This window comes from Copadichromis virginalis, linkage group LG4 (assembly GCF_057382275.1).
Source record: "Copadichromis virginalis isolate Kocher_CV1m ecotype Utaka linkage group LG4, C_Virginalis_male_GT1.1, whole genome shotgun sequence".
Classification (NCBI taxonomy): Eukaryota; Metazoa; Chordata; class Actinopteri; order Cichliformes; family Cichlidae; genus Copadichromis; species Copadichromis virginalis.
Window position 1 is genome coordinate 14,532,550 of NC_140621.1, and position 14,691 is coordinate 14,547,240.

Below are 14,691 nucleotides of genomic sequence, written 5' to 3' on the forward strand. Positions count from 1 at the left end.
ATCCATTCAAACCAGCTTCCCAATACGGAATAGCACTGATGTTAACGTTAATTTAGAAGTTCGCGGAGACGAGAGTTTGCGCGGCCCGACATAAACCAAAATCCTCCAAACCGCCCTAACACGACAGACGACGAAACGCTGCAGCAGCTCGTTGCATTTCTAGCTATTCCCCTCGCTTCTCGTGAAGAATGTGCCCGGTCATACAACGCTAGCCTGAGCTGTGCGGCTCCCTCAACCCGCTCCTCCCGTTTGGTTTGTGATGTCTGAGGTAAATCTCAAAATGGCGGTCGCGCTTTTCTCTGAAATGTCACATCCGCATGGAGATCCAAACACGGGCCCATCCCCGAGCCAGCTTCTCCATCCACGCGAAATCACACAGGCCGGGTCGTGTGTGTATTAAAGGGAGAGGAAATATAAGAGCTAACGACAATTATTACACGAGTGGGATTGGTTTAATGGCTGTACGTGGCGTGACATTGATTTGAATGGGAGAAATCACTGAGCTGTGGGGCTAAACTGTGTAAATACGTGGTAATAGCGTGTGTGTGACGTTTTACCCAACAAGGTGACAAAACCAAAAGTTTTCATTGAGCAGTTCTGAACAGATTTACTTAAAAAAAAACCCGTGCTTTCAGAAACATTGTATGGAAACACAACATGATTCAGCCAATAAAACTGTAAAACCACGTGGTTTCCACTGGCATTAAAGACAGGAACCCATTTACACAAGCGGGACTTTTATTTTACAGTGAACACGAATATTTATTTTCCAACTATTGTGCCTGCACAGCTGTGTTAAATTAACTTTTAATATCACACCATGGACAGCTCGAGTCATTGCCAGTTATTTTATTTATTCAATTTTGTATTTTAATGTGTGTTTACCTGGTTATCAGTTTCATTCAACATGTGTGTTAACTTTATGGACTTGGGTTTTCAAGAACTTGCGTGCACTTTCATGCTTGGATGCACTATATTACTCGAGATTTAACTAAAACAGGACAATAAAAAAAAACTGAAATGGAAAAACAACAACTGCGCAATGTATTTAGAATATAATATCATATCCACCAAATAAAATCTACTGCCTTCAAAGGTTATTATAATAAGAAGTCCAAAGTAAACTCGATTCCAGTGACAGTTAACTAAAAGTATAAAATAAACTTTTGAAAAAAAGTAACTAAAATCAAATTTTAAAAAATGAGGTTTAATTTATAGTTTGATTATAACAACAACAACAATACTACTACTACTAATAATAATAAAGACTCTTTGTTTATTCAGACTCTTGATGCCTGCAACAGTGGGTCAAATGAGTCAGATTTTCCTAGGTTGTGCCTGGCAGTTGCCCTTCATGCAATAGTAATGAAAAAAGACTAAAACTAACACTGAAACTAGTAAAAACGAAACTACAAATTAACATTTTCAAACAATAAAAAATAAACTGAAACAGGAAAATCAGCCGACGTGAACTAAATTGAATTTAAAAGAAAAGTCAAAAACTAATTGGAAAATACAATACTATAGTAAAACTGCTGCCCTCCTGCTCTAAGACCATGTTATTTACTTAAGAGCTGATCGCCTGCCTGGTCAGGAACGCGTTAATAAAGTAAATCATCATCATCATCATCAACTTTATTTATAAAGCACTTTAAAAACAACCACATTTTGTGGTTGTTTTTTGTGCATTTTAAATGCACATTTTGGATTAATTTCCAGATTTTACTATTAACAAGTATCTTTTTCTTCTTCTTCTTTTGGCTGCTTGCTTTAGGGGGCTCCATCTCACCTGTAACCCCCATCATTCTCCTCCACCCATCTTCCGTTGTGACAGATATGATATGCACCAACCTTCTGCATATCATCCTTCACAACATCCACAAATCTTCTCTGAGGTTTTTTCTCTTTTCCTCCAACATCTTCTATCCAAGGCATCCCAAACCCCCTCAGCCTTGGCTCTTTAACTTTGTCTTCTGTCGTCAATCATGTCCTCCTGATGTACTCAACCAACATATATTACAAACTATTACATTGTCAAGAACATTGTCAAAAAGCAACAATACTTTTAATGCATATATAACTGTGTGGGACAATACGGGTTCCACTAATCGTACATTCTTTTTTTTTCATGTAGCTGGTTCTTCTCAGAGCAGCAGGTCTGAAGAAGAGTTTCATGACATGGCGCCATCTAGTGGACATATGTCAGTCCTACACTCGGCTTCGTCTAATGAACTTGAACGCTCATGGGTTTAGAAAAGTCTATTTTTTGTTGTTGACGTATATATTTTTAATATACTTACAATGCAGCAGTTCATATATTATAAGTCTGTAAGTTATGCCTAGATTAATAGGTGATAATTCGCTATATCTAATGCTATAGAAATGATGAAATATAATATAATATAATATAATATAATATAATATAATATAATATAATATAATATAATATAATGTGTTTGCTCTCTGAGCTCCGTGTCTCTTGCTAGCTTAATACATTTGCCAGCGAGCACTTAAAGTGAATTTTCACTGAGCTTCTTTTGTGTCAGCGGTGTGAGGGACGTGTCTGAAAGCCAATTAAACTGCGTGCACAGACCCAGAGCCCACCCTGCAGCGTTCATGTGGCCATTTGTCGCTGACATGTAGAGTAATGGGGCGGGAGGAAGTGCATAACAGGATAGTCTGTGGTGCATATATCCCGACGTCGGCAACTAGGAAAAATAGTTAGCTAGGTTTATGATGGCAGGAGTAGGTGGCGACGCAGTATCGTAGTACGAAATAGAAAAGAAGAAAAAAATAACAAAAACATAAAAGTACTCATGATTTCCCCTCATATAACTCTTTAGACGGCGTCGAAACGGCCATCTTTTCAAGCTAAAAATCGAATTTCCCTCGAGTTTTTGGCGTATTAAATGGAGGAGAAGAAGGAAGACGGCGACTCGGAGATACAGGAACACGGACCCGAGCACTGGTTCTCAAAATGGGAGCGACAGTGTTTGGCCGAAGCGGAGCAGAGGGAGCCGAGCGAGGAGGACGTCGACAACGAGCAGGATAAACTGTGGCATCTCTTCCAGAACTCCGCCACTGCCGTGGCACAGTTATACAAAGGTCCAGCCCAGCGCTCTCCTTTTTGCTTGTCCGTCTAACGGTGCCTGCATCCCCCCTTGGCTTGTTTGTTAGCAGCCTGACTGTACACCGAGCCCTATAAACTAACATTAACAGCAGTGTAGCTAGCTCTTTAGGAAACTCCTCGTCTAGCCGGGTACTGGGGAAACTATCGTTTACAGGTGAATTTTGCAATGCTACATTTTTTTTCTAGCTAGTCCGGGCTAGCTGGTGACAAAGAATTGTGAGATATAACCTGGCGTTGTGTAGTTACGCCGAGCACCAAATAGCAGTGGCCACATCGACGAAGCGATGAGGTAGTTCGAGTTAACGCGAATACTTTGACACTAAAGTTTGACAGCCGCTATCGTCAGGTTAGCCAGGCTAGTTACAAAATGGCGATGGCAACAACAATCGTAGCTACGCGACATTCCCAGATGACAGTCTGCTGTGTGCTGTCAGTGTTAACATCTGCTACACCGGTATCGATTGGTTGCAGACGTTGTCCCCCCAAACGCGTTGAAATAAGAGCCCGCACATACGTGTCCACTGGCTTTGTTTTGTTTTTTAAACAGCCGACTAGCTGGCGAGTTGAGCCGATGCGAAACGTTATAATCACAAGATGGCGAGGATAATATTGGTTTGTCTACAATCTGCTGTAGCTTGGCTCTTATCGGTCGGGATAAATCCCCGGCACGTAGAAACAGGAGTTTGGCTTAAGTCTTTACCAGTGTGTGTGTTTGACTGGGCTCTGCAACTTAACTGCTGAGAGGGCAGTTAAGTTCGTGTGTCGGCACTCTCCTGCTAAACAAGCTGCTGCCAAGCTGGCCATCTAGCGCTGACTGCCAGTTATTTTTATGCCAAACCCTGTCCCCCTTGCAGTTGTAGATGCAAGACAAAATGGCGAATGAAAATGATCCTCAACTTCAACCCCTTTGCTGTCATTTGACCACCACTAGTATGGCACCATGGTATTTGCTTTAAATTACAAGTGTTTTTTTCATTTTTATTATTCCTCTCTCACCTTCAGACAGAGTATGCCATCAGCAGGGCCTGTCATTGTGGGTGCCATTTCAGAACGCTGCTACAGCAGTCACCAACCTTTACAAAGGTAACCAACCACATCCTCCTCCATCCTTGTTCCTTGACTACCAGGTTCTACACTTCCTGTTGTGTCTGTGCGTTAAGCCAGCGGTGTAGACTCTGGCTGTAACTTTGTTAGTTTTGGGAAAAGTTTTTGATCTGTCCCCCCACATGAAAAGGTAAACAGAAGTGGTTATTATCGCTGATCAACTCCGTGTTAATCAGCTTGTCACATGGTTTAAGGGACCAAAAACACACAGCACAATGTCAGATATTCACTAGTGAAACAAAGCCTGTCTCTTAGTAGAGCATCTCCACTTCTAAATACGTAATAAATAGCGTACAACATGAGAAATGTTAAATAGAGGTCCATATTTGGTTGGCTTTGTTATATATAATCGTGAACAGCTGTTGTTGTCTTTCACTCTCACAGAGAGTGTCGAGGCCCATCAGAGAAGCTTCGATCGGGGCATCCAGATAGGACACCAACGTCGTAATAAGGTGGGTCTTGTTCCTCTGCTTGTGACTAATTGTGACTTTACAGTTTCCTGTCATAGACTGTCGTTTAGGAAACAAAAATTAGCTATGCACGACCGGGTCAATGAAGGATATTACAAAAAAAAAAAAAAGACTGGATCGGTGTTTGTTGATAACAGATGCCTGACTGTAGAGCCTGTGACGCAGCCTTCCCTACTCTGAGTGACCAACGTCTTTGCTGACATTTATGCTTTTACTGGTGCATTATGTGTTAATTACCATGCGGTTTACTGCCAGTGTTTTTGCAGCGGCACACATGATAGAGAGAAATTAAAATGTTGGGACTTTAACCCTCCTGGGTCCCTTTTCATTGTTAAACAAAGAGTAAACATTTGTCCCTGTATTTTTTCCACTTCTTTGTTGAAACTGTTGGAGTAGACCTGAGGGAATTGACTATCTCCCTCCAGGAATTTACAGACATTTGTGAGTCCTTATATTGATGCTGTGATTAATATTCCTTATGTTGAGATGAGTGTTATTCTTACTGATAAGTTCAAAAACGCAATGGAAAAAGTAGCTGGAAATGTAACCGTACTGAACAATCTCAACAGTCGCCGCCTGCTTCAACCTGCCGTGTAGTTAAATTTCTCGGGAGATGTGCGTCAGGTTGTGCTGTAGGGTTTCAGTATATGCTTCCTTTTGAAGCATAAATTCTCAGATTTTTATAATGTGCATTGGATTACAGGACATGTTGGCCTGGGTGAAAAAGCGCCGGAGAACCATCCGCAGGGAGGATCTGATCAGCTTTTTATGCGGCAAAGCACCACCGCACAGAAGTAGCAGGGCCAACCCTCGGCTGGCCATGGTGGCCCCCAGCCGCGCTAACTCACCAGCAGAGACTGGCTCATCTGTAGAAGCGGACCTCCAGCCCTTCAGGGAGGCCATAGCACTGCATGGTGAGGACATTTAAGTGCAAGGCTGACTCGAATGCCAACTCCATACCAAAGAATCAGAATTGACTTACACCCCCTCAGTGGTAGCTACAATGTTAAATAACTTGTGTGTGTTATTTATGCTCGTAAACGTATGTGTGTGACCTCCTGGTTCCTAAGTTTGATAGATAAATGGTTAATGTTCCACAGTGACTGTGAGATGAGGACTTTCATAGGAGACCTTTTAAACAGGTCTGTCATGTCTGAGCATTACAGTGCTGTGTTTAAGGCCTCTCATGTGTTCATGAGAGGCCTTCTGTGTTTACGCCTGTGAGAGATTGGAGGCTTGTCCTTCTGCTACATGTGGCTCAGAGATGAGGGTATTTTTGTGAAAGCACTCTTTTTTTTCTCTTCCTTTTTTTTTTTTTTTTTTTCCAGGTCAATTCCTGTCATTTGTGTTTGCATGACACTATTTGACTAATCGAAAGACAGATTGTTTCCTATTACTCACCTTTCTATAATTAAGTTCCATTTGAATATGCTGGTAGTTTTTGCTGTGCTGTACCACAAATAAATACTCAGAACTTGACGAGCGTCACATTGTGGGTGCATCTGAGTTCAGACTGGGTCAGATTACAGAAACGGAAGTCTGACATTTCAGTTCATCACAGTTTGTCACCTGTTTGTATTTTGCTGTGATCATCAGGCCTGATAGATTAACTTTAACTTGGTTGAAATTAGGGAAATAGTGATTAACTGCAAGCCTTCTCTTTTTGTATATCTCTGTCAGATTGGATCATGCGCTATTGGTGGTTTTTTTTTAACATGAACAATGCGCTGAGTGTTTCATTCCTTTTTAAATAGATGAATTCAGCCTGAAATTATTTCATTTGTTGCATTGGAAATGAGAAAATGGCAATATTACTCAGTGCTGTCACTTTCTCCTGAAATAGCTGCGTAATCAGGAGCTGATAGTTAGAGCTTTCTTTTGACGGGAACAGATGCTGATGGTTTTTTTTTTTTTTTGGCTTTTATGAAAAATGAGTTTGTCCATCAACCATTTAAAAGATAAACAAAGTTGAATTTTTAAAAAAAATATATTATTATCATTTTTTTTAATGGCCTAATGGAAGCTTTCTTCTTATCAGAGGCTGTAAATGAGATGTAGACGTCTACCTGCTGCTAAACTTCCTGTTCTTTCGTCTCCTCCTTCAGGTCTGAGTGGTGCCATGGCGAGCATCAGCGTCCGCTCCGGTGCTCCGGGTTCTCCTACGCATGTCAGTGGGAGTAGCAGCAACGGAGGTGGTGCGAGCGGAGGTGCTTCTTCCGGCTCTGGGCCGGTGTGCCGCAGCAGGCGTAACGGGCTCCAAGACGTCGACCTAAACACTTTCATCTCAGAGGAGATGGCGCTGCATCTGGACTCTACTGGCGCCGCCTCTGCCGGAGGGGGGGGAGGAACCAGGAAACGAAACTCCACCCAATGTAGTGATGTCATCACAGACTCCCCAACGCACAAACGCAACAGGATGATTTGATCTGCCCCTGCCTACATGCGAGGCGAGGGGATGGTGGGTGGGTTAGCCTTCAAAGCCAAGGCTAGGAGAGGGGGCGGGGGGATGGATGGGCTCGTGTGGGACATGTGCAGATGTACAGTCACGCGCACTCGGATGCTTCGGCTGAAGATGAAAACGAGGACTGAAAGCTCTCGAATTCTAGTCCTTGTCTCCTTTCCCAGCTCGTATACTACAAATCATCGATCTACAATCAAGAACACTTAACGAGTGGGCGTGAGTGTGTGCACGTGACCAGGAAGCCACTTCGCACATTCCTCAAACACCGCCCTGGAAAGGAGACAACGAAGAAAGTTCCCGACTTATCCTGGGATCCACACAGTTCTTGAGAGGGGCAATAACGCTCCGTGCTGCTCGACAAGTAAAAGCCACTTTGATCTTTGACACATTTGTGCCCTTCCCTCCCTTAACCTCACTCATCCTCACCCGCCACCTTAATAAGGAAGTGAGGGCCATGATCAAATCGCTTCACTCAGTGGATTGTGTCGCTCGCCAAACGTTGGACCCGAGTCACCCCTGCGTTAACCCCACCCCCCTTTTTGTTACTTCATCATTGCAGCTCTTAGTTGGCGTAGCCTGTCAGTGGTGGAGCTAAATCGCCTAGTAGGAGTACGGGTGTGTGTTTGTGGCATCACGCTGCCTCATCTGCCACTTTGTAAGCAGTTCAGTTTGTCTGGCTACTAGGTTGACGGCGTCTAACTACAACAGCAGCAGGCTGTCAGTGTTTGGACATCCATTCAGACTTTATTCTCTGCTAAGTGCTCTGCTTCTACGGTGGCTCGATTTGTACTTCAGGCCGTCACCTTTTCTTTGTTTGTAGTTTTTCAACCACCAGTGTTAAAATTCTAGGTTTGTTGCCACTGTTTGCAGCAGCTATAGCCAAGTTAATTTTCCGTTCTTTTTCCACTTTTTTTCCTGTTGTTGTTGCTGTTGAGGATAATGGAAAAGGAATTGTATTCTCTTTGTTTATGCAGCTTCTCCAACAGCCCCTTACCCCCTCTGCTCTGGTCTTATTATGAAAGCAGCTGCTGTTTTCCCGTCGTCGTGGGATGATTCTGATGAGTTGCAATAAGGATTTTTTTGCACTTAGTTTTCACTTCTGACTCATGCAAATAAATCGGCTCTTCCATTTTTATTCCAGCTGTACCTTTGTCTGGCCCTAAACGTGCACACTTATGAGTTGTCCACACACTACATTCACCTCTTTTCTACAAATAGCGGCGCTGATGTAATCATGCATTTCAGCCAGGCGCCACAGCACCGCTCATCAAAATTAGAACCACTCATGCTGATGGCAGTCGTCAGATTCAGTGTCCACCGTGCTTTTCAAGATGCTCGATAACATTTAGCCCTCTAACTTGATTAAAAACGTGGGCAGTTTCCCAGGAAAAACTGGCTCGGCGCCGCTTTTGTGGAATAGAGGTTTAAGTGTGGGGATGCTTAGAAATAAAACAGGAGCTCTCGCACTCACTTGATTTTTGTCACTTCTTCAAAATTATTTGAACACGTCGCAGAGACTGTTTGACATATGGTGTAAGATATTGGAAGAAAAAGCCGAACTTAATTTTTTAGGCTTTAGAAGTGGTGGCACGCTCAAAAACAACCACCAAACATGCCACCCGGCGCACACGAGGTAACTGGGCCAGCGTGTCGGATGGGAAGATGGATGCTGTCTGTATTTTGTGAAAGGGGTGTGTGCATTAATAAAATGTGGATGGGTTCGTTTTTTTGTTTTGTTTTTTTAAACTTGGTACAGAACGAAGTAACATGGGGTTGAGTTTCATTCCTACAATGGTTGTTTACTTCCAACATTCAGTGAGGGAGCAGAGCAGGAGACATTAATGGCACATGAGTCAATAAACGGGGTAAAACAAAGCAATAGGAATCGGTTTGTTTTAGGATGTTAACGTGATGTTATCAGAGCTAAACCTGAGCATGTTTGTGGGTGTAAATGATTAAAGAAATCTTGAGTTGTCTCAGTATTACAGCGCGCTGTTCTACCTGTATTACGCACAGGAAGTGACCAGTGTGGTGTTAATGTTTCCTGCTTTCTCCGTTTGTTCCTCATGTTGACTCCAGTTCTCTCCCTTTCACATTTTATGGCCTGTGAAGTGGCCTTTATTTAGTTGTATAAAGCATGCCAGTTTGGTTTTTTATTTTGTTTTTTTTAACTTAAATTCTGGTCACCGATTTCATTTTGCGTTTTCTTTTTTGTGCTCTAGGTTGCCTTTTATGTTCCTATGATTTCAGGCTTTTCAGTAGGAAAAAGAACCCGGGTGATGTTTGGCGATCTGTCAAAGTCCTGGATCTGTGAAACCGCTGAGACTCAAAATGTAAGCTTGGTATTGAACACCTCAGCTTTGCCTGCAGAGGGCGGAGGGGAGGTGGGGTTTAAGTGTCTGGTAAGCTGAGCTGCTTCAGCCATCACTGATTCAGTGAATAATCTTAACATAGGACCCAACCTTGATTCTTAAACAGACAAATGTGCCGTAAAGTCACATTTCAGGTCGTGTGCAGTTAAACCTCTGAGTTTCAACTTTGGCAAACAAAAAAAAGTATTTAAATTTATTTTGTTTTAGGTGGTGTAGCTCCTGAGGACTGACTGGTCTGCTTGCCCACACGCTCTTCATTAAAGCAGAGGAATGCATTTCAAAATGTTCTAGTTTTCTTCTCTTAGACGCTTTGGCTCGCTGTTCTGTGTCTAACACTTCGGCAGTATTGTTTCTGAAACGAAACGAGGTGTTCGGCTACAAACTAGTAGCTTCACCCGCCTGCTGTTTCTGTTCCACGTCATGTCAGTTACAGGGAAGTGTGTGTGCTGACAGGAAAAGCACTTAAAGATTGAGCCTATCAAAGGATGTCTTCTTCCCAAAGGTTTGATTGAAGAGTTTGATAAGAGCAGGATTGTGCCGTCTTTGCAGTCCCACTGTTAAACCTGCGGAGTTGACCCCCGCTCCCCCTCCTCAGATCAGCTTGGGGTCACCCTGTTTTCTGTTTCTTCCCTGAGCCAGTCGCAGCCTTCATCCGCATTGTTTCATCAGGGTGACTCATGCCACAAAGTCTCTGGAGCCAACACTATCATCAGCTGTTTCTTATTTGTTTAAAAAGGTAATAAATGGCTAATCTATATACTGAACATTTAATTGTTGGTATGATATATGTGGTTCACATTGTAAAGGAAATAAAACCATTGAATCGCAATCGGATCGGCTGTTTCATTTTAAAAATAAGGACAGCGTTTTCAGAAAGAAGATGCTGTAAAATGGGAATAAAGACAAAATATAACCGTTAAAAACAGGCAGTAAGGCCTCTTGGTGCCATTTCCTGTTCTAAACAGTGTGTTCTGTTTTAGTCACGTTTCACAGCAGCACAGCTCTTCTGCTTCAGATGATCTTCACGTCTACATTTCCCTGTCAGTTTGCAGTTCTTTAACTTCGTCAGTAAATAAGCAAAGTATCGAAACGGTTTTTTTCTTCTCAAGCATAAATGAGGAGCAGGTTAACAGTATTAACAGTTTGGAGACTTAGAAATGTTTCTGTTAACAAAGCTGCTGACATTTGACTAACTTGTCATTTAGCTCACCAGGTTGAGCAGATGACTTGCATGTTGTGAGAAATATGCAGCTACCGGGGTTAAAGTCCACGCTGGGTCATTTCCTGATTCTCTTCCTGCTTTCTTGTTTTAATAAAGCAATAATGACCAGAGGCGTCCCTGAAACTTCACACCTAAAAAGCCACTGGATGCAAACCACTACGGGCAGCCAGAGGACAGCGGTAGAACAAACATTTCTACTAGATCAGTGACATCAAATAAATGATTACGTCATATAGAGACAACTTTGATCCTGAGTGAGCTAAACTAGTGAAAACCTAAAAACTTCACATTTAATTTGTGAGATATCTTAATATAAGAAAAATAAGGCAATATTCAACAGTGTGTCTCAGTTTTCATACATGACAAAAAAGGCCTTTTTTAAATGTAAAACTAAAAAAAAAAAGTTTTTATATTATAAACTGAAAAAGAGGAACTTGTCTGTAATGTAACCATTTATTACTTAATTATGTTGTTGTAATATGAAAGAAAGCTGTAAAACTGATAAAAAAAAATACAGTGTAAAATGTATGCTCTCCTTTGCATTTCCAAAGCAGTCAAGTGGGCCAGATTAGAGTGTTTGCTGGGCCAATCCTGGCACCCAGGCCTTAAGTTTGACACCCCTGTTAATAGATGATGAGCAGGAAACCTTTGCAGATTCTAAATCAGCAGATTGCACATTCTCAGGAACATCAGTAAATAAATAACATTACTGTGGTAAAAAACTATCATCGTATAATCCAAAGTAAATGATCCCAGATAAAGTTAACACCTTTGAGACGTTTGTAGGGTTTTCAGTCATTTACATTTATTCATATGCTTCACTATTTCTGACTTTGTCTCACAGAAAACGGCAGAAGCGGAGCAATGAGGGCCATCCCCCAAACATAAAAACAATATTAAATACTTGAACAGTTTACAATGTCCAGCAAGGGACAAAAAAAAGCAAACAATGAAGAAAATTACAGCCATAGTAAAATTAATGTGTCTTCTGCTGATATGAGTGATACGCACATTCAGCCTACATCCTCAAAGGACTAGTGTTGCTACGGTTTGGTCCGTGGGTGTTCAATATTAAAAGCCATGTTCTTGCATCCTTCGTAGCTCCTCCACCTCTTCATCCTCATCTGCAGCTGCTCTCAGAGAGCCATCGGGTAAAGACGGCAACGATCAGAGGCCACACAGGGGGTCCACGAGTTTTTCTCCGTGATGCAGTGGACAGGGCAAAGCATCAGAATGACATCTAACGGGATTTCATTTTATTTCTCAGAAATTTGGAGATGCCAACACATGGTAGCTTTGTGCAACTGAATCTGACTTTAACACGTGATGTTTTTTTTCTTGGGAAATTAAACTCAAGGCCTCGGGTCGATGACAGATAAAAGGTGAGCTCTTAAGAGTCTGATGAGAGCCCCCAACGTGCGGCTGGCTGAACAAAGGAAGAGGTCCTGGCTGAGAGTTTAAGAGTGCGACTCATATCTGGCTGAGGGGCATGAACTTCTGGTAGTAACTCTTGGTTACATCAATCATGAGGTCCTGTGTACACTCTGGGAGCTCTCCTGAAAACAGACCTGAGAGAGAGCGAGACAAACGCAGGTAAAGACCAGACATTGAGGAGAACGAAGACAGAAAAGTAGAAAGATGCTGGTCTATTGATTAGTTGTGTGCGTTTTGCTCACCTGGGCATCCAGAGAAAACGGTGAAAGGTGGCACCACTGTCTCAGGAGGAAGCACGGTGTTGTCTAAGATCTTGCAGCAATCCTTTAGCACACAACGGCGACCCTGCACACATAATGGGAAAAAGAAATTGAAACATCATCAAACATCACAAAGTCATGCACTTTCATATATATACATATATGTATATGTGTGTATATATACACACACACACATACATATATATACACATAATGACTAATTTGTGATTAAGTGAAGTCCCCATTTCTGTGATCCAAATCAACAGTTTGGAAAAAAAAATGCCAGCTTGTGTTTTTTTGTTTATTAATTCAGCCCTCGACTGCCAGCAGAAGGTTGCATGACTGCCATGTGACTGGTTCACCACAGGCAATAAAGACATGCTTTCTGTCTATACCCCCCGCCCCACCCCTTCACAGCAATGTCCTTTCACTGCCGAGGAGCTAGCTGTGTGCGTGTGTGAGATTTTATTTCACTCACTATGACACAGTTCTTCCCAATGTGGACGTAGGAACCAATCTGTGCTGCATTGACCACGCAGTCTTCCTCAATGAAGACGTGGTCTCCAATGTGCAGCGGGAAGAAAGCCACCCTGCAGAGGGGGACAGGGCAGTGATGAGACAATATGCTTTTCTACTTAGCATATTCTCTCCTTTATTCATTTGTACAGTGACTTTAAATATATTTTGAGTGACAATAACTAAAAACAATCTCAAAGCATCTTTATCTAGAACACAAAAGCACATGGCTGGCCTGAACGTGTGTCAAAGATACTTTACCCTTTGCTGAACTTTTTGAAAGGTGGTCGAATAACACTCCGGCTTTTCACCACGCAGTGTCTGCCCACCCTGACGTTAGCCAGGTCCCCCCTGATGATGCAGTCATTCATAACAATAGTCTGCAAGAGAGAACATCCAAAGCTTTAGCACAGCTGGACACTTTCTATTCACAGTGTCGTTTCCAGGTGTGTGTTTTCCTTACTTTGCCGTTCAAGACTATGTTTTGACTCCCACATAGTACCGACTGTCTGCTCACTTTGTTGCCAGAAGCCTGAAATAAAACAACAACCACTGTTTATAATCGTGTGAACGATCGTGTCTGTGTCTGTCCACATAAATGAGTACAAACAACCGTCTCTGCTATCCGCCCAACGCCCCGTTCACTTTCTGCTTGGACAGATAGCAGGCTACGTTAGCTTAAGCAGCGGTGATTAAAATTCCACACAGTACCGTCTCAATGTACTCCGCTTTGTTGTACAGTATTTCAGACAACTCCATGGCTGGAAACCCGCTGAACTATCAAACGGCGTTTATTATTCTGCGATACGATCTAAAGCATCGATACGGATTTTCTCTATGGGAAGCTCCTTCTCCTTCTTCTTGTCTTCTGCGCAAGCCCGGACGTGACGCCATCAAATAACTTTATTTAAAATATCAGATATCGAACAAAAAACAGACATAATAAATGTGCGCGTGTAAAGCTAAAAAAATAAAAAATAAAAAATAAAAAAGAAATTAATAATAATAATAATAATAATAATAATAAGTAAAGCTTTTATAAACCCTGGAATAATTGTCTGTATATTTTGTGATAGTGTCAGGGATTTTCTTTTTTTTTTTGCTGTTATTCTTCTTTTTTTAATGATATGGACTAATCTTGTCTGACATTTTTAAAAATAGGGAGCCACATATTGGTTCTTTGTCAAAAAAAAACAACAACTTACAAAATGTATTATTATTTTATCATAGATATACATATCCATATGTAAGTTTTGTTGTGTTTTTTGTTTAATGAACCCTGAGACAAACAGTAAGACGGCTCCTCTGTGAAACAGCTCCACGCCGTGGAGGATTGTGATAAAGACTCTGGAGTATCTCCAATGAGACTAAAGACACTGAGAGGGTTGAGCTGGGTTTAACTGAAGTGGTCGCATGAAAAGCTACCTGCGCTGTGCAGCACTGATGGGCAAAGTTAAAAACAAGAGTTTTTTTAAGCAGCTGGAACCTTTAGAGAGAGGAAGAGCACTTTGGTGTGATTGTGGACACTCGAGGGTTTTTTCAGAGGATATGTTATTCAGGCAGGTGGGACGGATGCAGAAGAAACAGGAGAATGAAAAAGACTGTCGCTCTTACTAACTGAAGTGTAATCTGCCTGAAACCCTGGAGACATTACTGCTACCTGGATCTAGCAATCAAGCAGTCAAAGCTACCAGAGGAGGCAGAGAAAAAGGGAAAAACACA

The 14,691-nt window shown here is 42.0% G+C and overlaps 2 protein-coding genes across 2 annotated transcripts; one reads left to right on the forward strand and one right to left on the reverse strand.

Moving 5' to 3' along the window:
- Window positions 1–2,638: 2,638 nt before the first annotated feature.
- hapstr1a (HUWE1 associated protein modifying stress responses a) lies at window positions 2,639–10,366 on the forward strand. The gene is made up of 5 exons (XM_085453743.1): window positions 2,639–3,105; window positions 4,133–4,213; window positions 4,619–4,686; window positions 5,408–5,618; window positions 6,810–10,366. Exons 1-5 carry the CDS (start codon window positions 2,910–2,912, stop codon window positions 7,127–7,129), a joined length of 876 nt encoding a protein of 291 aa, XP_085309869.1. The 5' UTR covers window positions 2,639–2,909; the 3' UTR covers window positions 7,130–10,366.
- Window positions 10,367–12,063: 1,697 nt separating this feature from the next.
- On the reverse strand, window positions 12,064–13,847 carry dctn5 (dynactin 5). The gene is made up of 6 exons (XM_085453744.1): window positions 13,681–13,847; window positions 13,433–13,501; window positions 13,231–13,349; window positions 12,932–13,043; window positions 12,436–12,538; window positions 12,064–12,327 (listed from the first exon to the last, which is right to left on the reverse strand). Exons 1-6 carry the CDS (start codon window positions 13,726–13,728, stop codon window positions 12,230–12,232), a joined length of 549 nt encoding a protein of 182 aa, XP_085309870.1. The 5' UTR covers window positions 13,729–13,847; the 3' UTR covers window positions 12,064–12,229.
- Window positions 13,848–14,691: the final 844 nt, after the last annotated feature.